This window comes from Callithrix jacchus, chromosome 2 (assembly GCF_049354715.1).
Source record: "Callithrix jacchus isolate 240 chromosome 2, calJac240_pri, whole genome shotgun sequence".
NCBI classification, from domain to species: Eukaryota; Metazoa; Chordata; class Mammalia; order Primates; family Cebidae; genus Callithrix; species Callithrix jacchus.
The window spans coordinates 48,741,667-48,767,253 of record NC_133503.1 but is presented as its reverse complement, the minus strand read 5'-3'; the positions used below and the strand labels follow the sequence as shown (position 1 = coordinate 48,767,253).

At 45.7% G+C, this 25,587-nt stretch overlaps 2 protein-coding genes and 1 pseudogene across 4 annotated transcripts in view; 2 read left to right on the top strand and 1 right to left on the bottom strand.

Annotated features, from left to right (window-relative positions):
- The window catches only part of CSF1R (colony stimulating factor 1 receptor), a 34,487-nt gene extending 31,315 nt beyond the window's left edge, over nucleotides 1–3,172 (top strand). For both annotated transcript variants that reach the window (XM_035288396.2, XM_035288394.3), the window contains 5 exons: nucleotides 186–308; nucleotides 398–509; nucleotides 1,152–1,251; nucleotides 2,046–2,154; nucleotides 2,252–3,172. In XM_035288396.2, the coding sequence (XP_035144287.2) occupies nucleotides 186–308; nucleotides 398–509; nucleotides 1,152–1,251; nucleotides 2,046–2,154; nucleotides 2,252–2,377 (570 nt within the window). In that variant the 3' untranslated portion in view covers nucleotides 2,378–3,172. The remainder of the gene's footprint in view (nucleotides 1–185; nucleotides 309–397; nucleotides 510–1,151; nucleotides 1,252–2,045; nucleotides 2,155–2,251) is intronic.
- A 155-nt stretch (nucleotides 3,173–3,327) lies between these two features.
- The window catches only part of HMGXB3 (HMG-box containing 3), a 56,925-nt gene continuing 34,665 nt past the window's right edge, over nucleotides 3,328–25,587 (bottom strand). The window contains exons 12-20 of one of the 2 annotated variants that reach the window (XM_035288390.3): nucleotides 21,844–22,145; nucleotides 21,244–21,371; nucleotides 15,263–15,394; nucleotides 14,191–14,375; nucleotides 10,473–10,692; nucleotides 8,674–8,807; nucleotides 7,754–7,870; nucleotides 5,988–6,197; nucleotides 3,328–4,719 (exon numbers count right to left, since the gene is read on the bottom strand). In XM_035288390.3, coding sequence (XP_035144281.3) covers nucleotides 4,252–4,719; nucleotides 5,988–6,197; nucleotides 7,754–7,870; nucleotides 8,674–8,807; nucleotides 10,473–10,692; nucleotides 14,191–14,375; nucleotides 15,263–15,394; nucleotides 21,244–21,371; nucleotides 21,844–22,145 — 1,896 coding nt within the window. In that variant the 3' untranslated portion in view covers nucleotides 3,328–4,251. The remainder of the gene's footprint in view (nucleotides 4,720–5,987; nucleotides 6,198–7,753; nucleotides 7,871–8,673; nucleotides 8,808–10,472; nucleotides 10,693–14,190; nucleotides 14,376–15,262; nucleotides 15,395–21,243; nucleotides 21,372–21,843; nucleotides 22,146–25,587) is intronic. The other variant, XM_078362818.1, reaches the window with a different exon arrangement.
- On the top strand, nucleotides 16,731–18,719 carry LOC118148954 (regulatory factor X-associated protein pseudogene; annotated as a pseudogene).

Here is a 25,587-nt window from a genome sequence, read left to right as displayed (position 1 = left end):
TCCATATTCTCACATCCTGGGCCTTGGTCGAAGGCGTAGACACAGGTTTGTGGTAAAGGACCAAAACCGATGTCCACTCCCTCAACAGGGACCTCAAAGCCTTCTGGGGCCCTCCCTGCCATCCTCCTCAACTTGGGCTCAGGTAGTAAAGGACCCAAGACTAACCCTATGGTGCTTTCCCTCAGTGCATCCACCGGGACGTGGCAGCGCGAAATGTGCTGTTGACCAATGGTCATGTGGCCAAGATTGGGGACTTTGGGCTGGCTAGGGACATCATGAATGACTCCAATTACATCGTCAAGGGCAACGTAAGTGTTGGGAGGGCTTGAGGGCTTGGGCCAGGCTAGGGAGGGGATAAAGAGTCAGGGCCCAAAATAACTGGGGACTGTCATCCCAGGCCCGCCTGCCTGTGAAGTGGATGGCCCCGGAGAGCATCTTTAACTGTGTCTACACAGTTCAGAGTGACGTCTGGTCCTATGGCATCCTCCTCTGGGAGATCTTCTCACTTGGTGAGCCACTGGGCCCACTCCAGGCAGAGCCTGGAGCTGGCTCCTCTGGTTGCCCCACTGGTGGACAAAGGACACAGTGAGGGGTGGTGAGAGTACAGAAATAGGCAAGGGCTCTCAAAACCCAGCATCATGGCTCCTGCGGGGCTGGGCCGACCCCTGCCCTTGACAGGCGCTCCTTTCCGGCTCTCTCATTTGTCTCTGCTCATGCAGTTGCTGCTCTTACCCTCCTTTGTCCATTTCCCTCCTTTGTGTGAAGTCCACAGACCCTTGAAGATGCAGGCTCTAGTAGAAAGAACTCCCATTTCCTGAGGACTAGGCACAGGGACTTGTACTCAGTCCATAAATGTACTGCTCCAACACCCTCATAACGACCTGCCCGTCCCCACTTTCATGATACGCGACTGAAACTTTTGTCTGTCTGGTTCCAAAGCCTGCGCTAGAATTCTTGTTTGGTGTGATAAGGCCTGCTGGAGGCTCACACCTTCCTAAAGCCTAAGCCTGCCGCACAGTGGCTAAGAGCAGCTGCTGTTGCAGTGTCGTCAGCTGGAGCTCTTCACACCCAGTCACTAAGACGTGCATGGGTGTGTGGGAAGGGGGAGAAGACAGTGAGCACGGCCTCTTACCCAACCTTGGCCTTTGCAGGGCTGAATCCCTACCCAGGCATCCAGGTGAACAGCAAGTTCTATAAAATGGTGAAGGATGGATACCAAATGGCCCAGCCTACATTTGCCCCAAAGAATATGTAAGCAAAGGGATCCCAGGGAGGGAAAAGGACAGCCCAGGCTTTCACTGGAAGGGGTTGGAAGGCCGTGTGGTCCTGGTCTTTCCCTGTCCCAAACGTTCCAAGGTCAGGCTTTCTCTCTCCTGCAGTGGACACTACAAGCCCCTTTTGAGTTCAAGGTATGCGTGATGTTCTCAGAGAAGTAGCTCTTCACTAGGGCTTGTCCTAAATGACTACATTTTTTTTTTTGAGACAGTATTTTGCTCTGTGGCCCAGGCTGGAGTGCAGTGGTGCATGCGATCAGTCATAGCTTACTGCAGCTTCAATCTTCAGGGCGCAAGCAATCCTTTGGCCTCAGCCTCCCAAGTAGCTGGAACTACATGTGTGTGCCACCAAGCCCAGCTATTTTAAAAAAAGTTTTTAATAGAGATAGGATATCACTATGTTGTCCAGGCTGGTCTTGAACTCCTGGCCTCAAGCAATCCTGCATTGGCCTCCCAAAGTGCTGGGGTTACAGGTGTGAGCCACTGCACCTGTCCCTAAACTCAGGCTTTTAATAGGTTGTTATCACAGTGACCCTGAGGATATCAAAATGGCCTCATCTGTCAAAATGAGGGTGATGAGAGTGCCCTTCTGCAAGGGTTACTGTGAGGATTCAATGATATAGCATGCCAAAGACTCAGCACAAGTTTTCTACTAAACTCATTTTTGACTAGGTTTGGGGACCTCTGCTGGATAGGTCTCTCTAGGGGTGTATATTCATAACCCCTGGCCCCTAGGGAGCGGCACATGGGCATCCTCTGTCCTATCTCCAGATACAGCATCATGCAGGCCTGCTGGGCCTTAGAGCCCACCCACAGACCCACCTTCCAGCAGTTATGCTCCCTCCTTCAGGAGCAGACCCAAGAGGACAGGAGAGAGCCAGTGAGTGGGGCGAGGCTTGGGGCGGGTGGCCGGTAAAGCAGGTTGGGCTGGGCCTGATGGATCCAGACTGACAGTCTCTGGTCTCTCCCACCCCCAGGACTATACCAATCTGCCAAGCAGCAGCAGTGAGCCAGAGGAGAGCTCTAGTGAACAGCTGGCCCACTTCGAGCAAGGGGATATCGCCCAGCCCTTGCTGCCGTCCAGCAGCTATCAGTCCTACTGAGGAGGCGATGACAGGGAGCACCACTCTCCTCTCCTCCAAGCTTCAACTCTTCCATGGATGGGGCAACATGGGGAGAACATACAAACTCTGCCTTCAGTCATTTCACTCAACAGCTCGGCCCATCTCTCAAACTTGGGAAGGTGAGGGATCCAGGGGAGACAGAGGATCCCACTCCCTGAGCATGGGCCATCACTGCCAGTTAGGGGCTGGGGGCTGAGCCCTCACCCCCACTTCCCTTACTGTTCTCATGGTGTTGGCCTTGTGTTTGCTATGCCAACAGACAGACCTCCAGCCCACTCTTAACATCCCCACTTCCAAGAACCCCTTCCTAATCCCCTCATCTTAACAGAATGGACTGACTTTATGCCTGTGAAGTGCCCGGGAGCCACACTGTCAGGCTCCTTGAAGGAGACAGACTGGCAGAGAAGCAGGATCTCCCTCTGAGAGAGGAGCAGCAAGAGCGGCAGGCGCTCACAGACCACACTCAGTTCAGGCCCCTTGGAGCAGGATGGCTCCTGTAGAATCTCACAGGACCTCCTAGTCTCTGCCCTATGAGCCTTTATTCCACAGCCCCACCACCCCCACCCCTGATCTGGTACTGCTGTAATGAGCCAAGTGGCAGCTAAAAGTTGGGGTGTTCTACCCAGTCCCATCATGCTGGGCTGGAAGGCAGGGGACCTTGGCCTGTGGCTGGCCACACCAAGCAGGAAGCACAAACTCCCCCAGGCTGACTCATCCTCACTAACAGACGCCGCGGGGTGTCCTCGTCAGCATTAAACTAACAGCATCACTGCAGCCAGCCTCCGGTTCTTTGTGCCACACAAGTGCTTGCACATGCCCTGGGACTATCCCTCCTTCCCATGACATAAGCAGCTCACATCTCTGCAGCTTGACCACACTGTGCCCCATACACTGTACATGGAATTGACTCCTGCTTCACCAAAACCAGATAATTTAATAAACTTTATTCTTGTTGGGGGAAGAGGGAGGGGAAAAAAGCCACCTACTCCACTCCTCTCAATAAATTAACACATGGCCAATTCCCAGGCCCTAAGCAAACCTTGGGCACTTGAGCCAGTCCTGCTGTTTACTTATGGCCCAGTCTGCTTCCCCTTCACAGAAGGGAGTTTTTCTACTGCTGCCAAGTTATGTTATGACCATGGACCACATCCCATCTTGTGGAGAGGGTCCCAGGCCCAGACAGGATGTTGGGTGCAGCAGCAATGGCCAGGGAAAGGAGGGAGGGGATGCTCTTCCTCAAAGCTTGGGGCAGAGAGGACAGTCCTGGAAGAGAGCTGTGGCTGTTTCTCCGTCCTCAGCTTCCCCCAGATGTGGGTACAGGAAGAGCAGGAGAGAAATGCATCTCTCCTTCAGGGAGAATCAAGAGCCCAAAGGGACCCCTAGAGCTAACGAGGCCACACAGGCCCCTAGTCAAAGGCAACAGGCTACGCAATTCATGAAGCTGTGGGGGCTGAAACCAGGGCTCCTCAGGGGTAGGAGAGACCTTCTCACCTAGTACTAGCGTTCATGCCTTAGCCCATCCAGGACCTCCACCTTGACCCACAGCAGGCCCCAGGGAAGCCACCAGCCTTTCCCTCAGCCTCCCTTCCCTCCATTAGACATACCATGTCCCCCAAGTGCTCTCTCAGGGCCAGAAGAGGTTTCTTGGCACCACTCCTGACCCCTGGAGGGTTGAGAACCGAGGACCCTGGGCCCCGCCATGCTCAGGGAATGGAAGCTCTTTGGTCAGTCCCAGCAGTCAGAGGCCCTTCCTGACAGGAGACCACTTCTGCAGGTCCCCTGGATAGCTCTGCCTCAGGCAAGGGCCTTACTATGGCTTGAGAGATGGTGTAGTCCCTGTACAACAGCCTGGCTTATTCTGCCACTGTGGCCACCTCCTCTTCCTCACCCTCCTCCTCTGTCTCTGTCTTGATCTGAGCAACCCCAAGGCGGTAGAGGGTGTCACGAATGACCACCTCACCAGGCTGGCAGCTCTGTACAATGTCATGAATCTGACGATTGACAATCTCGCGGCTGGTGAGGAAGTCCATGAGGCGATTGTAGAGGTAATAGTGAGTGGCATTGTCGAAGGCAATGGGCCGCTGGCGGACACTGTTTGGTTTGCTGTCCATGATGGAGGCCAGGATGGTTGTGTAGGGTGCCAATTCAGGGCACAGGGCCAAGGAGTGGTGCCCAGCACTGGGGTCATCAGAACCAGGCTGTGTGCCTGCATGGACAATACGCCGTGTAGCAGTCTTGGTGACTGGATGCTGGATAGAGTGCTCAGTTTCTGTCATGTCCACAGTATAATGCTGGTCCAAGAGCTCTGGGCAGGACACACTCTAGAAGAGAAATGAGAATGCCTTATGACAAGAAGGAATGACGAAGGTAGAACCCATGTGGTAATGAGAGCACTGTAGGCTCAGCCAGACCTGTTTGAATCTCAACATCACCATGTACTGTTTCCTGGGTCAACCCCCACCCTGCAGTGCCTCCATTTCCTCACATGAGAACATGGACAGTAACAGTGGCCACCTCCCAGAGCAGATGTTGGATTACTTGAGCTATTGTTGTTCCCAGTCCATTCAGGCCAGGGGCTGCAGGGGAGCAGAAAGATCAGGCTCTGACGGAGGGTAAGACACCTTTCTGGGGTCCCCGGCATACTCATGGAGCCAGTGAGCCCCAGGGAGTAAAATACCATGACTCCTCCAAGGCAAAGCCAGAGGCCTTCACTTCCCATAATGCATCCTGGCTGGGGCACTAGACCCTTCTGATTCTTCCCTTCTTCCTAATTTTCCTCCTCAGTTCTAACATCTATTCCAGCAAAGGCAAAAGGCTGGCCTACTGGCCTTGGAGGGTACATGACCATGAGAAATACTGTCTGGTGCAATATACCAAGACACAGAGACAAGGGCTCTGCCACTGATCTGCTATGTGACCTGAAAAAGTCTATTTCCCCCTCTGGGCCTTAGTTTTTCCCTTTTAATGAAAGGAGAGGGTTGGATAAGATCAGTGTTTTCTAAACCAGTGTGTCTTCAGATCACAATAGGCATGCCATGCGGTGTAGTCATGGTCACCTAAATGTAAGACATGGTGAATTAAATGCACTCCAGGGCTGGCTGGGGCCTTTAATATGTCAGTATGCACAATGACTCTCAAAGGTGGCAACTTTCTAGGCTTCTCTGGAAGGCAACCTCTTTTAACACAAGGTACCTATGTTTGGGATACACTGGGCACACTAAGTGACATGCTGTGGGCTCAGAGGGCTCAGTCTGTAAAAACTTACAGAGTAGGCTAGGCATGGTTGCTCACACCTGTAATCCCAGCAGCTTGGGAGGCTGAGGCAGGTGGATTGCTTGAGCCCAGGAGTTCGAGACCAGCCTGGGCATGATGACAAAACCCCATCTCTACTAAAACACAAAAATTAGCAGGGTGTGGTGGTGCGTGCCTATAATTCCAGCTACTCGAGAGGCTGAGGCACGAGAATTGCTTGAACCTGGGAGGCGGAGGTTGCAGTTAGCCGAGATTGCACCACTGCACTCCAGCCTGGGTGACAGAGAAAGACATGTAGGCCTGGGGAGACATGGCAGTTCCTCAGGAGGTGACTCACCACAAGTGGCTCTGTGGGGCTAGAGAAACAGCCCTGGTTCCTCCCCCACATTTGGTTGGTCAGCTCTGGGTAGCAGAGGTCAGCACACAGGGCCACTGATGTGGCCAGATCTACCACATAGACTGGTGGCCAGTGGCGGGAAGAGGCAAGCAGGTCCACATGGTCACGGGCACTCTCACCCCGCACAAGATACTTGGAACCGCAGACCACCTGGGAGAAGAGTGTGTGGGGAGGGGTGGGGGGGGGGCGCAGGGTTAATTAGGAAGCCAGTCTGCAGACAGACTGTGTACAGTTCTCACTCGTTTCTTCCCAGGAAGATAAGTAATTGGCTTCATGGCTGAATCCATGGCCATCCTGCTCCCTGCCTACTTCTGTCCTTAAATGAAGTCACCAGCTCATCCTTGCCCTTCTGAGAGAGAGCTGGGAGAACCCTGTCCTCAACTTAGGCTGAAAGGCACCTCAGAACATCTTTCAAAACCCCACACTCTCCACATCATCTACCAGTTCACCAGACTAGCTAAATAGCAGCAGCAGCTAAGAGCTGGTTAAGAATGGAGATGCCTGGGCCCCAGGCCAAACCTAAGAAACTAAGGTCTCTGGAGTGGGGTCTAAGTATCTGCACTTTGAGCAAGCTTCCCAACAGACCCCAGTGGGCTTGTTGCTCAGATGGGAACCCACAATGTAGTCTAGTAAATACCTCCACTGATAGGGCCGTCCAAGCACTATTCCACAGCTCTGGGTATACCCACTTGGCTGTCACCTCCAAGTGATGCCACTCCCATCACAGCCCCCAAGATCTACAGCTATGCCTGTGCTGTCAGCCGCTTCTTCTGAAATGATCCCCAGTCGCATGAACACAATCCCCTGAGCAAGCTCTGATTTGCCCAGGGTAGAAGCATTGAGCATCTCTTTCAGACACAGCTTGTTAAAGTAGCTGGGAACTGGATTCTCTTTTTATAGTTAGGGCCCCCAGCTAACTCACGTGCTTCGGTGAACGGAAGGCTCTGCTAAGCCACCTCTCTCCTGTTCAGTACCTGTTAAGTGTGGTTCCTGTCCCAGTATCTTCCTGGGCCCACTCTGTCACCTAGTACATAACCTGTCCTGGTGCTAATCCAGTGCCACTTTGTCCACACCCTTCCACAGGTTTCCCATTCAAAGTCACCTAAAAGGTCCCTCATGACTCAGTATAAAATACAAACTGCTACTCCGGCCTAGAGAGCTCTACATGATCTGACTCCTGGGGAGCCCTCCAATCCCCGTCCTCTCAGCTCACTCTGTTTCTCCACTCATGGTCTTGGTAGTCCCTCAGCTGTGACACTCCTTCCCTGGCTTACTACTGGGCTCCTCCCTATCCTGCAGGTCTTAAGTCTTCTCTGCCACCTCAGACAGCAGGTTCCTCTGTTACTTTCTATCTTAGGCCCTTATCTAATTTCTTCAGAGCTACTGCCACAAGCTGTGGTGACTTTATTTCCCTACTAAAATATACAGTCATCTAGGGAGGAATGACATCTTTGCCATTCTTTATACAAGCTGGCCCTATACCCTCAAGACCTGATGCCCAGGATGTGGTGGAGTGCTTAAAAAATACTGACAAAAGACCCAGCCTCCCTCCCTAGCCCTCAGGGTAGCATCTGACCTCTGGGCACCTATGTCAGAGGTTGCCTGGTGACCTAAATCCAGCCCCCAAAACTGAGCTAGATCAGTCTGTGTGTGGGAAGTTCAACATTAGCAAATTTACTCCAAGCTCCTCCTTGTTATTTTCTTACCTGATGGGGGCACACCTTGTAGATTTTACCACCTGTGAAGTGAGGTGGGGGCTGTATAGCTCTAGCTCCATTCTGTATAGATTCGTAGAGGGCCAGTAAGGAGAAGCAGAGCTGGTCCTGGAGTAGAAGGACAAGATTACAAACATAAGAGTGACTGCTAAGGGACCACGCCTGGTGCTCAGCATCAGACACTCACCCAACACCCAAAGCAAAAGAATAAACTGCCCAGGCCAGAGTGGGCCTTGCAGCCTCATAAGCCCAACCTTCTCCAGGTACAGAAGCTCTGAAAGGATGAGGTCACAGACAAAGCCAGCCAGACTCATCAAGCTGTCAGAGGCTGAGGCCTGAGTCCTTTCACTTTTTACAGAGCAAAGAAATCACCAAAGGGGAGATGTGAACATTTGAATCTGGTCTTAGAGGAAATATAACATTTTCATTAGCACAGAAATATAAAAAGGAAAGTAAATAAGTATGAATAAAACAGACACATACACAGTCTAGGTATGTAACGGTAAGCATTTTCTAAGAGCTTGCATAGGTAATAATCAGACACTGTGTAAAGTGCATTCCTTACAACAGACTCACAAGGTTAGTATTTTGGTTATTTCCATTTTACAAACAAGGAAAATGAAGCTCAAAATATAAAGCAGCTTATCCAAGGTCACACACAGCAAGGAGGAAAGCCAGGATTCCTGACCCCAGAGCCTAGGCTCACTATCTTCAACAAGAGGAACTGCTAGAGGCCAGGCCCCACATGCATGTCACCATCTAGCTGTTGACCATCTCCCAGGCATCCCTGATTACCAGCACCTTTTGTCCAGGGCAGATGCCGTCACAGGTATTCATATCCCTGCTCTGAAAAGTAGACCAATCATCTTACTCCAGAAGCCCCGATATCCACCACTGCCCTTGACACTCACCTTGGAGTCTTCTGCCTGAAAGGGTATGCCACACTGCCTTAGCAGGTGCTGCAGCTTCTCCTCACTGTAGGACCCAATCTCATCAAGCTTGCAGGTGCCCTCCTGAAGCAGCCTCACCAAGGCACTGCCACTGCCTGCAAGAGAAAACAGTGTTGGTGGGAGGGTGCTGCTGCCAGCCACCAGAGGCCACAGCTAGGCCCACAAAACAGCAAACAGTGGAAGCCAGCTCTGTACCAAGCCCTCCCCACTGCTGGCAGAGGTGGGACTCAAGGCAGGTCCATGCTTTCTGCATATATTTGAAGTCTCTAAGAACTGCCTTTCTGCCCTGGAACATCTGAGCGGGATACCCTGCAAACAGCCACTGAAAAAAAACCCTAAAATAAGTCAGCTTTTAAGCCAGTCTTCTAAGGTTTTTCAGAAGCAAGACCTCAGATGCTTACCATAACTGCAGCAATAAGAAGAGAGCAGCAGCTCTCATTTTAAAAGTGCTCTCTACACAATGTTCCTGAACCTGGCTAAAGCAAGAGAACTATGGGGGGGCCTTTAAAAAATAATGCCTGGGGGCTGGGTACAGGGACTCACACCTGTAATCCTAGCACTTTAGGAGGCCAAGGCAGGTGGATGACCTGAGGTCAGGAGTTCAAGACCAGCCTGACCAATATGGTGAAACCCTGTCTCTACTAAAAATACAAAAAAATTATCCAGGTCTGGTAGTGTGTGCCTGTAGTCCCAGCAACTTGGGAAGCTAAGACAAGAGAATTGAGAATTGCTTGAACCAGAAAGGTGGGGTTGCAGTGAGCCCAGATTGCACCACTACACTCCAGCCTATGCAACAGAGTGGGATCCAGTCTGAAAAAAAAAAGAAAGAAAAAGATGCCTGGGTCTTAAAGTATTAATAGTGAATATGAGGTGAGACCTCAATATCTAATATTAGAAAGAACTGTTTGAGAACCAGTGGATTATAACACATTAAGTACTTACGTTGTCAATTAAGTGGGTCATATTCAAAAATTCAAAAATGAAATAAGATAGAATATAAAGTGTATTGCACGTGATAAGAAAAAATATTGTTTTGGGAATGTCGTTTCAGTTATGGATATACACACTTGCATATGTACAAATATCCTTCTGTGTCAAGACGCAAAATGTATTTCTTACTGTGAGTTATAGTTTAAAAAAAAGAAGGCGGCTATCACTCTAACTGCATTAAATCACTTAATCTTCAGTGATCTATGAAGTGGGTAGCTATTATCACACCCTCTTTGTAAATGAAGCAACAATGGCTTAGGGCAATGAAGGGACCTGATAGAGCATCACACAGCTACTAAATGGCATAGCTAGGGATCAAACTCAAGTTGTTAGAAACCTATCTATCCTCTTAACTGCTAGTCCAGGGTTTCTCAATGTATAATCCATAAAACTAGCTGCAAACCATCTGGGAGGTGTGTTTTGAAGGCAGACTCCTTGGCCTGCCCCTACACTTTCTCAATGAAAACTTTTGGGAATGGAGCCTTATCAGCATGTTTTACAGGTGTTCCCCTACTCAGTGCCGTGTATCCTAGAAGGCTGACGCTGAGCTGTGTGCCCCTGCTTTTAATATGGCTGACAGTTCTTCAAAACTCTTCACCACAACTTTAAAATCTAGGAGATTTTGACACGGGCTGTCACTATCCTTCTGGCAGGGTCCTGCAGCTGGGTCTGGCTCTCTCTCTGCCACGGTGCTATCTTACCATGGACAATATCCCACATTCTTGACTGAGCCCTTTTTTGGACCCCAGTTAGCCACCAGGTGGCCTTACCAGGTACTGGTTGCACATCCAGGTTTTTGTCTTTCTCAGTGTTGACGACCACAGCTCCTCTCATGAGTGGTGGGAAGAAGGGGGCAATAACAGAGGCATCAAATTTGGTGATAGGGATGCTGGCAGGAAATGCCACCTGCTCAATCACCTCTGTCTCCATCGTGGCCCAAAAGTCCTCCACATTTACCTCATTAGAGCCCAGGAATTCAGGCCAGGTGAACTAGAAGGTCAGGATAAAGAAGGCCAAACTGTAGGAGTCACAGAACATCAGCAACACAACAGTCTACCCCATCATTATACATACAGGGAAACCAAGGCTCAGTGAAAGGAAGCCTGACAGCCAGGCTCTGCCAAGGAAACTTGAATTTGACAGCTCTGTACCCACCTGCCTTTTGGTCATATTTCTTTCTCCCACACCACAGTACTCTCCCAGGCATGAATAATCCCCAAGTCCCTTCTCTTTCTATATCTTTATTCATGCCATTTTCCCTGTCTTACAAAGAAAGGGGAGGTGCCATATGAATATCTGTTATGTGCCAGACACTTGGTAATGAACTACTAAAAAACAAGTCTGGGGATGGCTGAGGTGAGTATTTAGAGCACTCGAGTAAGCAACAGAACAATCACGTCAACACAGGTCTAGTTCCAAAGCCCAAACCCTTACTCCTGACACCAGGCTGGCAAAAATGAGCAGAACTGGACTGAGTAAAATTCCAACCATTTTCCAAGGCCCTGTGGATTGCCGCCCTCCTCCCACACATCGTCGGCACACAGTTATCTCCTCTACCCAATGAAGCATTTACTTATCTATTAGAGACATCTATTAATAGCACTTGTGCTACTCAATTTTTCTTCTTGCAATGCCCTCTTACATGGTTCTCAAAATGTGACCAGTCTCCCACTACCCCATTCAGAACTGTATAGGTTACTTACTAGAAATGTAAAATCCTTGGCCACATATTGAGCTTTATGAACTAAACTCCTAATTTTGCATTTAAAACAGTTTCCTTAGAGGAAACTCAAGGGTGGTCCCTGGACAAGCAGAAAGGGCATCATCTGAAAACTCACTAGAAATGCAAATTCTTGGCCCCACTGCATATCTCCTGAGTCAGAAACCCTGTGGGTGGGACCCAGCAAGCCCTCCATTTTAGAAAGTTGTGAGAACCACTGCCCCATGTAGTTCTTAGGCCCACTAAAGTCCAAGAACCACTGCTCCCCATAGAGACTCCTCCCCTCATCTTATTCCTCTTTGTTCGCCACCTCACAGGGTGCTTAGTGCATGCTCTGTGTAAACAGCACACCTAGGGGAATGAGGCCAGCTGAGTCCATCTTCTCCACAAGGAGCAAGGGAACAGGAGATGCCAACTGAGTACACAAACTAACCACAGGGTCCTCCTTTATATAACCCTGAGAGATGGGCAAACAAGTCTCTTCATGGATAAGAGCATATTTCAGTTTTGTTCCATAACCTCCTGTTTTAGTTCACAGACTTCAGGATACCCTCTCCCCACACACACCACACTACTCTCCACACACTAAACAAAGAAGTACCTGGTACCACTGAAGAGAAGAGACAACAAACTGAGAGTGAAGGGAATGCTACTCCATTCTGGGACAGAGGACCCTTGAATGGTACATGACAGGCGCCAGGCAGGACTAGCAGATGGCACTTCTGAAGGGAGGAGGGCCTATCTATTCTTAGAAACCATAAACTTGCATGGCGAGATATGATCAGAAAATGGCCGGATATGATCAGAAAAACCAGAATTCAGAGTTCTCGGAGGTACTGGTGAGAATGGCAGTGCTTGGGGTGCAGACTCCACAGTCAGTGGCTGGGAAAGAGCAAGGTCAATCTCAGCCTCACCCCTCTGTGGCTGGGTGAGCTTGGAAAACACCCTTAGGCTCCAGGGCCTATGTCTATAAAAACCTCATGAGGTTGTGGGGAGAATTAGGTCATTCAGTAAAGCACTTAGCACAGATTAAGAACCTGGCATAGTAACAGAATGCCTAATAAATCTTAGCTGCATTATTGTTACTACTAGGCAAGCAGTTTTGAATCGATTTGGAAACAGCCTCTTGATAACACACTCAAAATGGTTGTTTTAGTTGCCTGGTTTTTTAGGTGGAAAGAAAAAGACAGAACCATGCATTCAACCCTTAATATGTTTAGTGGTCCTGCCAAAATACACCAAAGCTGTTCTCTAGAGATTCTGCACCTGCCTGAGCAGTGAGCAAATGAGATGCAAGTCCAGTACCTGAAGGTCACCCCATGTCCCAGGCTCTTGTTTGCTATGGTAGAGTTCAGAGATGGAAACCTCACCCTCTAATGCAACTACTGTCATACTCAAGGGGCAGTCCCTGCCTACGAGTGTAGATCAGACCTCACCACATGGTCACAGGGAAAAGTAATCTATGGGACTGTTTTTTTAAGCCCTGTAGAAGGTTAAGGAACATTTCCAACTATTCTGTTTGCTAAGAATTTTTACCATAAATATGGGTGTAGAATCACACTGGAAAACCTTTATTTATTTATTTTTTTGCATTTAATGAAATCATATGGGGTTTCTCCTTTAATCTGTTAAGTAGTGAGTTACATTAACATATTTTCTAATGTTTCTAAGCAAGGAAACAAACTTGCTTCCTTGTGATAAACTGTCATGATGCATTACTTTATTCATTAGACATGATTTGCTACTCTTATTCAGACTTTCATCTATATTCATGAGTACTTTCAGCCCAAATTTCTTCTCTTACATCAAATGTCTGATTTTGTTTCCAAAGTTACACAACCTTACATGATGAGTTGGGGAAATATACCCACTTTTGCTATTTGCCTATGTTTAGAATAATATTTCTTGGATATCTGCTATAATTAATTTATGAAGCCATCTGAATTTGGTGTTATTACTGTGTGAAATTTTTTCAGTTCGGATCCTAAGTCAGCTCAGGTCACTCTATTCCTCCAACCCCTTCCGTGGCTCTCCATTTCACTCTGTGTAAGTCCTTAAAATGGCTCATGTTACCCTACATAGCGTCGGCCTTCTGCAGCACCTAAACCTCACACATCCCACGGCTTGCTCCCTCCCTCTCCCCCACACTTCAAGCCACACTAGCCTCCTTGCTGGTCCTCGATCATGCTCAGCAAGCCCACCACAGACCCTGTTCTTGCTGCTCCCTCTGCCTGGAATATTCCTCCACAAAGCCACATGGGTTTCAGATCTCTACTCAAATGCTTCTGTATCAGAGATGCCCTCCCACCAACTGCCCTCTATAAAATACAATGCCCTTTCCCACGACACTGCCCTCTACTCCTTACCTAGCCAGCTTATTTGTGCTTTACAGCACTCACTACTCCTGGATAGATATTTGTTTCCCGTGTCCCTAGACTAGAATGTGAGCTCCATGAGGACAGAAACTTTTTTTAAACTACTATTTCCCATCTAAAACATGCATTTACTTTATGTTCAATATATTTATTATATATTTTTGATACTCATTCACTGGATAAATACATTTTTCAAGTGAGTAACTGAATAAACAAATGCCTCTATTTCCATCTGGTATCCCTAAATGAACACTTGGGCTGTAGGAGGAAAACGACATGTGCCTAACCTGGACAGGACTGGAGTGATCCACCCCTTGGGGGTATCATGCAGGAAGGGAGCTGCCGAAATGAGAGAATCCCGCAGGTCCCTCACAATGGCTGAGAGGCACTTACCTCCACGCTCTTCAGTGCCAGCACGTTCTCTTCACTCCTCTGGGCCATTTCCACTTTGGGGGCCACACCACAGATGCCACAGATCATGTCATTGTAGTCTCGGACAGTTAGGCACTCAAAGGCCCAATAGCCATTGCACAGTAGCTCCTGCAGCTGGCTCAGCTCCTCCGAGGTCAGAGTCTTCTCTGGAAGAAGAGCAAGCACACTGAGAAGGGCATAGAAAATGCCCCTGAAGCCACTAGGCAGCAAGTAGAGCCATTCTGCAAGACTGATTCTTCTCAAAGAACACGAAGCTATGCTAAATACCCTGAGGGTCAGGGACCTGGCCTGCAAGTGCTCAGGTGGCAACCCAAAGGGCAACTCCCACTGGGGTCACAGCTGCCTATACTAAGTACTAGATGCTATGCTGAGAGCTTGACATGTTATCTCAATAATTCTCACAGGAGTTTAGTTCTTTATGAACCAGGAGCTATTACTCTCATTTTATAACTGGAGAAACAGAGGCACAAGAATAACTTGCTCAAAATCACATTGCAACTAAGCGGTAGAGCCAAGACTGAAACACAAGCCCATGTAACTCTAACAGCTTTGCTCTCCTGTTCTCACAGCAGGCAAGGTAAAGGGAGATTTGAGCCTATAGGAACGGGATGAGAAAAGCCCAAATAGGAGTCAAGAGGGCATGGAGGAAAAAAATTCTAGACAGAAAGGATGGTCCTCACCCTCAGGTCTTGGCATGAGCCTTGAAACTGGAAGCAGACATCCAGGAGCTGTGGTCAGAATGAGTCTAACATGCACTGGGGCCAAGTCTCCCTATGACCAAAGAAGGTGCTTCTCAAGAAGTCACTTGTAATCTCTTGCTAAGGGTCCCTGGATGCACAGAAAGACTCATGCTTTCCAAATTAGTTTGGCATTTGTAAAATTCAAAAGGAAGAGTACATTAGGAAGTCAAGAATGTCTCCTTTTTGAAATGATCAGACTGTTCTCCAAAATGAGTCTTTTAACCAAAGCCTGTACTGAAAATTCCCAGGGAGCTTAGGACTAACCTTGGGAAAGGGAGGAAAGCAACTTTTACCTGTCTGCTCCTGCACCGACTTCAGAACAACATTGACAGACACTCTGGGGTCCTCCCCTAGCTTGATCTGGTTTCTGATTGCAAAAAGCAAGTCCAGGCTTACCAGCAGCTTGTTCCCCACATTAAAGAGACCTGCAAGTTAAGAAGAGGCAACAAGAAAACTAACATATTATACACGATGGCAAAAAATAGAATACACACCAGCCGGGTGCAGTGGTGCGCGCCTGTAGTTATAGGTACTTGGGAGAATGAGGCAGGAGGATAGCTTGAGCCCAGGAGTTCTAGACCAGCTCTGGTAACACAGTGAGAAACTCTTATCTCAAAAAAGAGAGGGAAAAAAAACAGGCCGGGTGTGCCTCTCAAAATCTCAGCACTTTGAGAGGTCAAGGTGGGAGGACTGCTTGAGCCCAGGAGTTCAAGACCAGCCTGGGCAACATAGCAAGGCCTCATCTCTATTTTATTCAAGTTATATATTAAAAAAAAATAAAAAAAATAAGGCAAAACAAAAACACCACAACTAAATGTCCATGAATAGGGGAAGGGTTAATTAAATTATGGTGCATTCATAAAATAGAAAGCATTAAAAGAATAAAGTATTACAACATGGAATCAATTTTTTAAAAAAGTAGACCTAACTATTCTGATACAAAGTTGCCTATAATACATCATTAAATAAATATAAAAAATAATGAAATAGTACATACATCTTTTTTCCCCAATAAAAACAAGAAACACTTCCTCCCACCCAGTTCAGTCCTTGGACCAAAGGTATCACTCTTCCTTTACACTTCATACAACTGCACCTAGGGAAAGGCCAGGAGCATCCTTTAGCTCATGAAGGTGTAAGGGATCAAAGGCTATAAAATCACTCCAACACCAAATCCTACAATGAATAAATCAGAGGAATTTAAGTGCAGTCAATTTAAGACAAATAAAAGTGAGTGATTTTCTATGTGCACAAAATATAATGCACTAATCTTTTTTTTTTTAGCAGCACTTTCAAAATACGTTTTATTGTCCTGAATAGAAACCTTAACTATTCAATTAGTCCAGTAATTCCAAATGATCTTTTTACTTCTACACATAAGATATGACCTTATAACATTTATGTAGCTGAATACTTATATTTCCCATACTTTTTGCAGATTCACAAAATACTTTAGGGGGTCCCAAGACTTTTAGGGGGTTATTTTTTTTCACAATAAAAGAAAGGAACAGTGTTAATCCATGAGAGTCAGACCAGCAGTTTTGTAAGATCCTCTTTGTAGCTCAGTTCCTGGTGTATAGTGATTCAATACAGTCCCATTGCTCTCAGTTCTTAGAAGAATTTGAGAGGGAAAAGAGCAGTAACAATCTGTTTTGTTTAATAGAAGAGTGAAAACAGATGTTAAAAAAAAAGTCAAACAAAAAAAACAGAAGCTAAAGTTGTTCGTCTCAGGATGTCTGAAAAGGAGAGCCTCTATGGAGTATGGATGCAGAAAAAAGTTATTCCTACTGGAAAAAAATTGTGTTCCCAGTGAAGAAGGGTATGGGGAAGTGTGAAGCCGTAAGGGAGAGCAGAGCTCTGGTCCCATATCAATTTTTTTAAAAAAGCAAAAAAGTCATGATGCCCTCAGAAATCACCAAGTACAAACGTAAAAGACAACTGATATCACATTCTGACAGGCAAGAGGTAAAACTAAATAAATAGAGTGATAAACTGAGAGAAAGCTGTCAAAAAAAAGTCCAAAAGAAGAATGGACACATTCACAAAACAAATCTACTATAGAAAAAACCCCCACAAAGGATCATAAAAAAGACAAAGAAATACAACAAATTAAGATTATATACAAATTTTTACCTATAAAATTGATAAACTTTAAAAAATTATAATAGTCATCTACAAAAACAAAGTCAACAAACTTAACTGTATTTCTATACTGGCAATGAATAGCTGGAAACTGAATCATGCCATTTAGCACTGAAAAAAAATATTGTGTCTAAGTCTAACAAAATACATGGAGCACCTATATGCTGGGAACTAAAAAAAAAACCTGATTATTAAAATGGAGAGAAAGACTATGGGCTGGAAGATTCAACATTTTTAGGCATGTCAAAATTTCCCAAATTGATGTGTACAGATTGAACACAATCCAATTAGAATTCAAGCAGGACTTTGTAGATATTGACAAGCTGACTCTACAATTCATACGGAGACACACCTATTAGAATGGCTGAAAAACAAAAACAGATAATGCTGAGTGTTGGCATGTAGAGCAAACTAACTTTTACCCATTGCTGAAAGGAATGCAAAATGGTAAAGACACTTTGGTAATGCAGTTTTCTTATAAAATTAAACACACACTTACCATATGACCCAGCAATCTGACTCCTAGGTATTTACACAAGAGAAATGAAAGGTTCACACAAAAGCCAGTACACAAATATCTGTAGCTCTATTTGTGACTGCCAAACACTGGCAGCGAACCAAATATACTCCCATGGGGAAAAGATAAACAACCTATGGTACATCCACACAACATAAAACTACTCCACAATAAAAAGAAACAAACCTGGCGGCTCCGGTGCATTTTACCCTCGCATGTTCTGAGTCTTTGGTTTGCCAAGTGCAGTTAGGCCTGGCAGGTGCTGAAAGCCCGGGGTAGTGGACCCTGGCCAGGTCTCAGCAGCACAGGATGTCGCAGAGGGCGCGGGGTCGGGAGCCGCCAGTGGCGTGCCCCACCCCGCAGCCCTAGCCTCGGCTGCGGCTCCCACCCTGGCGCCGGCCCTGGTGGCGGCCGCGGCCTCGCAGTTCACCCTGTTAGTGGTGCAGCCCTATGCTGGGCAGGACGAGGCCGCGGCCCCCGGGGGCAGCGCCTGGTCGGACAAGCCCGTTAGGTACCTGTGCGAAGGGGCCGGGGATGGCGAGGAGGAGGCTGGGGAGGATGAGACAGACCTGCTGGACACCTCGGACCCTCCAGGGGGAGGCGAGAGCGCAGCTAGTTTGGAGGATCTGGAGGAGGAAGAGACAGTCGGCGGGCCGAGGGCAGCAGCGGGGGTGCCCGGAGGCGGGGCAGCGGCTGGGGCAGCATGAGCAAGACCTGCACCTACGAAGGCTGCAGCGAGACCACAAGCAGCGCAAGCGTGGATGTGCAAGAAACACCGCAACAAGATGTACAAAGACAAGTATAAAAAAAAGAGCGACCAGGCCCTGAACTGCAGTGGGACCACTTCGACTGGCAGTGCAGGAAACGTCTAACTCGAGGAAAGTGCAGAAAACATACTCTCCATTGTTAAACAAAGAACAGGATCTTTTGGGGATCGTGCTGCAAGACCTACTCTTTTAGGACAAGTGTTAAATCAAAAAAAGACTGTCGTTGCTGAGAAGTCCAGTAGTGCAGTTTTTACACAAACAGCAATAACTATTAAATCAGCAAGTTTTGGAGCAAAGACGCAGTTTCCAGGAGCATCAATATGAGGGGACTTATCGAGAACATCTACATGGTTTTTATCTTATTGTAATAGATCAACGTATTTTTTTACCAAAGACAAATGGGATAATAATACATGCCTGTAGAACATAAACATTTTCCTGTAAATGTATGTGTGCATTTGGGGATGAATAAGTATTGCACTTTGTGCATCTAATCTTTCAGATTACTATGAATTTGAAGAAGTCAGTTTATCTTTCCAAAATAATATTTAATTACAACGTTTAAAAAAAAATATGTGCCTCTTCAGTCATTGTTACTGAAGGTACTGCAGTTACTTTCTGTGGAAGTCGTAAAGTTAATAGATAATAATCTTGAAGCATCTAGCTCACTGGTTCTCACCAAGGGTCAATTTGATTGTCATAGTGACCTTAAAAACTGCTGATTTTTAGTGAATGGCTAAAAAATGCCAAATGTTCTGCAGTGTCAGGGGTAGTCCCACATACTAAGAGTTGTCTTATTCACAGTGCCAGTAACACTCCTAAGAAATGTTAATGGCTGTTTTGTGGTGCTAATATGTAGTTGGGGTACCTGTAATAGGGTTCCCCTAATAACCTTTCTTTGCAGTTAAGACTGAAGCTGTCAGAGAGGTAAGCACGTTTTATATAGATGTAAGGAAAGTGAGTACTGTGTAATATCTTTGAATTTAGGATGTCTATCTCTTTTCAGAGGTGTGCTAGTAAAAGCACACTGGGATGTCCCACAGCTGGCTTCTCTCTTTCATGTGACCTGTTAGAGTTGACTTCTCTTGTGTATTGAATTTGTGAGCACCACAGATCTCAGCCCGCCAATGCCAAGACAAAATTATTTTTCATATACTTATTTTTTATTAAACAAAATGAAAAAAATCCTTTTCAAAAAAGAGATCCTGAAAATTAAATTCACACAGCAGCATTTTGTCATTGTTTTTCAAAATTGAGCTATCTCAAAACTGCTATTCCTGTAATGTTCAAAAATGGTAGGTAATCTGGATATTTTTTTCTTATACTTTCTCCTAGGAAAACTTTAAAAAGGCAAACCTACCAATAGGAATAACAAATTAAATGTCAAGAAAATATATCCAATATTAGGATAATAAGTGTATGTATCTCAAGTTTAACTGTACAAAAATTTGTTAGTTACTTGGTTTTTAAATTCTATGTACTAAACTTAAGCATGGCTATTCTAAGTGCTTATGAAGAGCAAGAATGTTTTAGTTCATTTTTAATGTGTGTGTTTTTACTTGCATATCCGTTCAAAACACTTTTAACAAAATTAATTCATTAAAGTCCAGTTGTTGTTGAAAAAAAAAAGAAACAAACCACTGACAAACGCAACATGGATGACTCTCAAAGGATTGATTAGCTGACTGAAAGAAGCCAGACTCAAAAGGCTACGTGCTATAATTGTGTTTACACGACATTCCGGGAAAGAGAACACTACAGGGATAAAGATGAGATCGAAGAGTTAAAAGAGGTGTGGGAGACAGGTGGGTTTAAATACAAAGGAACAATACAAGAGAATGGTTTGGGTGATAGACCCGTTCTATATATTGATTGTGAAGGCAGCTACACAACTTAGTGCATATGTCAGAACTTACGGAACTGAAAGCAACACACTTTACTATACGTAAATTTTAAAATACATTTTGATTAAATAAATATATAATCCGAGTACTGGCCTAGATAGACTACAGGGTATCAGACCCTCTCATTAACTGTTGGTAAGAGCATAAAATGGTACAAACTCAATCTAATAAGACATTAAAAACACAAAGCACCATTAAGTTCTAAGACAGAGAGAATACATCACAAATATGCTTTCATCTTCAGCATTCAATCCTACAAACAAAACTTAGGATTCAATCAGTCTTACAATGGTTGGTACATGGTGAGTGCTCCATCAATGCCTGATGTTGATGAATAATAGGGGAGGAAAGGGTAAATGTGCAGCAATTCCACTTCTGAGTATTTGTCCAAAAGACAAATTAGGGCTGTACACAAAGACTGAATCATAAAAGTATAAAATGGACACCATACATTCCTTTAAAAATGGCCACGTACTTCTCTACTTGCTGGCACAGGAAGATCCCCATGATGTACTCCTAAATTTAAAAAGCACATTCCAAAACATCTAGCACAACTGTGCTTTTCTTCAAAGAAAGACTATAAATCCTACAATTTCTTATAGTCTGCACAGATGAATAAACATTTCTGGAGACTGAGCCTATTGTTAAGTGTTTATCTCATGGCAGTAGGAATACTCTTGACTTTTTGTTTCCTCTTTTTATTTGTCTGCATTTTCCAGCCTTTCCACAATGAAGATCTGTTATTTTCAAGATACCAGTTAAGCACTTTAACACTTGAGAGGTAAATGTCATCTCCTGGGACTGAGACATTTAGGAAGATTCCCTCTTCCTCAGAAGCCCCATCTGAGAAGGTCCAGTGATCAAAGGGCCAGAGGTCTCATCCACACAGGCAGTTCCCAAGCCTGCTTTGGGATGCTCTGAGGGAAGAGAAGGTTGGTACCCACCTGTGTAGATGTCCATGAAGCTGTGCAGGGCCAGACAGTGGGGGTTCAGACACATCTTCACCTGGGCAGTCACCGTCTGCAGACGGCTGGCTGTCAGCAGCCAGCATTCCTGGGGCCCGGCCAGGGAGCTAGTACCAGAAACATCACCACCAACAACAACAACAACAAAAACAGAAGGGAAAGAGACTTCGTTATGGAGTCCCAGGGCTCAGTGATGAATGGCAAATTCTCATTTGCTGGAGCTTAGGATTTCTAGGTAGGTATTTCCACTTTGTTGGAATCTGTGGAATCATCCCCACAATTAATATAACTTTGAATTTATTACAAAATGTAGCCAATCCCAATGAATTCCCAAACCTAAACATTGTGTGAGGCAGTCCAGACGTAAACTAAATCCTAAGCCGGTGAAAACTCTCAGGCATTTCAACAGAAATGATAATTACCAATTATTACTTTACTTTTAGCAAGCAGAAAGGTAAAGAAACCTAAAAACAGCAGAGAATAACATCTTCACCGTGATAGCTTTAAAGTTTTCGGAAGAAAAGAGCAATATGAGCCAAGTGGGATGGGGCAGCTGGGGCAGAGTTAAGGGGTGCTTACTTTTGTCCCCCTTTGAATAATGGGCTGCTACAGAGAAGGCACTGCGTGGACGGAGACTCATAATAATTCGACCAAGAGGTTTGCTCGATGGTGACTGTCTCCTCACTCACGTTGGACAGGATAAGTCGAGAGCTATTGAGTTCATGAATCAAGGCGAAGACCTCAGCCAGCTCTGACTCATTCTCAGGAATCTGCAGGACTTTGCGCAGCAGCTGCAGTGTGGACTGGCGCTGGATCTCCCTCTGGGCTGTGCTCAGGGGCTCCGTGGCATTCAGTACATCTGGGAGTGGTGAGCTCACCTCCTGGGAAGAGAGTGGATTGATCACCAAGCACGCAGGGCAGAAAGCGCCAACTTTAGGCTAAAATAATAAAAGTCTGGGAGCAGCAGACAGATGGGGCCCATGACTGATAGGTGGGAAACCTAAGCTCCTAACCAGCTCAGCTAATAACTCACCATGTGACTAAAGGCTGGTTATTTTTCTCTGTGGGGCTCAGGTTCTCTACAGGTTGAGTCCCCAAACCAAAATCCTCTCAAATCCTAAACTTTTTGACTAATGACATGACATTCAAATGATACACTCATTAGAGCATCTCAGATTGCAAATTTCTGGATTAGGGATGCTCAGGGAGTATGCATTCTGCAAATATCGTAAATTATGAAATAATCCAAAATTCTTAACACTTCTGGTATCAAGCACTTCAGATAAGGGATATTCAACCTGTATCAGTAAACGACAGGATTATATACAACTCCTGGTAATGGATTCAACACCTAGCTCTCATTGATCAGGTATGGGGTTTGGAGGATAATAGACCCAGGTTTCAGTTCTGAATATGCCATTTAACAACTATATATGTGGGATCCAAGGCAATTTACTTAATCTTTCTGAGTCTCAATTTCCTCATCTGCGAAATGGGACATAAAAATAGTACTAATCTCCTAGAGCTATTATACAGATTAAGTAACATTTTTGTGTTTGTTTTTTCTTTTACTGACCTCCAGAGCTGAGCTGGAGTGTTTTAAAGTAAGATATTTCAAGTAAAGCACTTAGCACAATGCCTGTGGTGCAATGAAGGTTCTATGAATGACGGTTTTGATATATAAACAAGTATCTGCACTGCTTAAAGTTATCTGTTTTTAATTATCAGTGGCTTCTGGGTACAAGGTAATTTTACATACTAGTCAGAGGTTTCCAGGAACAATATTTTGAAATATTCATTAAAAACAGGTCTTTCTAAGTGGGTCTTTCTTCAATGGAGGCTCTTCCCTGATCCTTTTTGCCAAGCCAGCATGAATCACTCCCCTCTCTGTGTTCCTTGAGTGCACCTCTTGACTGCAGAATTCATCATCTGACACCTGCTAAACCACTGCCCTCCTCCCTTCAGTAAGGATAGGATTCTGCTTATTTACTGATTCCCAAACAGCATGATGCCTGAGACACACACAAGACACTGATTCATATCTGATAGACATACTATACATGGCTCTGTAGAAGTTAAATGCTTAATGCTACAGTTTGGATGCTTATCCTCTCAAAATCTCATGCTGAAATGTGATCCCCAACGTTGGCAGCAGGTCCTAAAGGGAGGTGTCTGGGTCATGGGGGCAGATCTGTCATGAGTAGATTAACGTGGGGGGGGCAAGGGAGGTGGTGAATGTGTTTTGCTTCCTTTTTCTCCACAAGATCTCTATGCATGCCGGCTCCCCTCGCCTTCCACCATGAGTGGAAGCCATCTGAGGCCCTCACCAGAAAAAGACGTTGGTACTATGCTTCTTGTACAGACTGCCAAATTATGAGCCACATAAACTTTTCTTTATTAATTGACTAGCCTCAGGTATTCTTTTATAGCAACACAAAACAGACTAAGACACTTAGTAACAAGGAGCTTTTTATTAATGCTACATATGCATGACAACTTTTGTAATAGTTTGGTTATCTTTCTCCCCTACTAGACTGTAAGCTCAAGGGAAAGGGCATATCCTATTCATCTGTGAAAGACTGGCCCATAGGAGGCATTCAATATATGCTGAGAGTATGAATGAATTAATGGCTGCCGAAGAGCTGACTAACACTAGAATGAGCTGCCCGGAGAGGCTGTGTGTTCTCAGTCACAACTATGAAACCACAGCTGGAAGACCACTTGGCAGGAATACTGTCCTGTGGTTCTAGGCAGAGATGAAGGATAGAGAAAACCGTTACCGTTCCAGCTCGGAGATGTGGTCTTAATGACAATAGTTGAAGACAAAAAGCATAGAAAATATTTGGCCACCAGGGGGCTCCAAATGACAACATACAAGACGGTCCCTGCGGTTCTGACCAGTGTTTTATTTTGTGGAAAACAATAATTACATTATATTTCTCAAAACTTTAGGAGATTGGAAAGTGATGGAAAGTCTGCAAATGAAGGTCCTGGGGGTGGGCAGCTCTCAGTTAACCAAACACAGAGGGATATAAGTTTTAGAGTGGGATTTGAAATTGGCAAGAGGTCCCTAGATAATTTCCCATGTCACCTGAAGTCACTTCATCCTAGATCTAGAGTAAACATCCACTTCAGCTGCAAACCACACAAATAGCTAAAATGAACTGGAATGAGAAAGGAATGCTCAGAACTTCTACCTACACAGAAACTCAATTCCATCCCCTAATTACAGATATACACACTTTGTATATGCAAGCTCCAGGGTTAGGTGGTGTAGGAAAAACAAACATACCTGCCCTAGAAGAGACTGTGGTCTCATAGGGAGTTAAGAGAAGCAGTCAGTATGGGGTGTGATCAATGCTATGGCAAGAGGAGCACATCAAACTCACTGAAAATCCAGGAAGAAAGCTTACTTCCAGTCGTAGGCATCCAGTGGAGCAAGAGAATCTGATGAAAGCTACAGGACCATTTTACATGCAATTTCAGGGATTTATAAACTGCTTGAAGCTCAATTCTCAGTCTTCTCTAAGGCTCCTGTCTCTGAGAGTAAAATGCCCACATCTAATGTACCTTGCCCACCTTATTTTACCAATGGAGAAACTAAAGTTCGGGAGAGGGAAGATTCTAACTCAGGTTCACTCCTAGCCCCAGTGTTTTTTCCCCCAAGCCATCAGTGCCCACACATTTTGGTTCCACTTTCCTCTCTCACAAGGGCAATAACCTCAGAACATCACCTCAAGCACAGAAACAGACCTGGAGACCAGGGTGAGATTCATCACCACAAAGGCCTCTCTCCATATACAAATAAATCTTTAAGCTTGAAGCAGTTCTCCCCATCTCTGTAGTCCTGTCTACTCCCAAACCTTCATCCCATAAGTTCCCCTCTTGAGTTCCATAACTTTCCTCTAGGCCTCTCCCTGGCTCAAGAACATTCAGTGGGACCCCAATGACTGAAGAACAAAACTGACAAGACCTTCCATGACATGGTTTCAAGATCTTTTTAGGTCTTATTTTCCTTCACAACCCTTCTCCCACAACCCATTCCCATACCATCTCCTCCAATCAAATGGAATACTCCTCATTTTCATTCACACTTACCCTTAACTATGGCATACCTTCCCCTTCCATCCAAAATCTGCTTGTCTTTCAAGGTCCAGCCTTGATCTGCAGTGCCTTGATCTCAGGTCCTGACCTGTTCTGTGTGCCACCCCTCTTTCCCCAAAGCAGATCAGTAACATTTCTCTTCTTGCTCTCATTTTACTCATTCCACTTGCTGCCTCCAGTGCCATCATTTTCTGTTCACTTTAAAAAACTCATATGGAA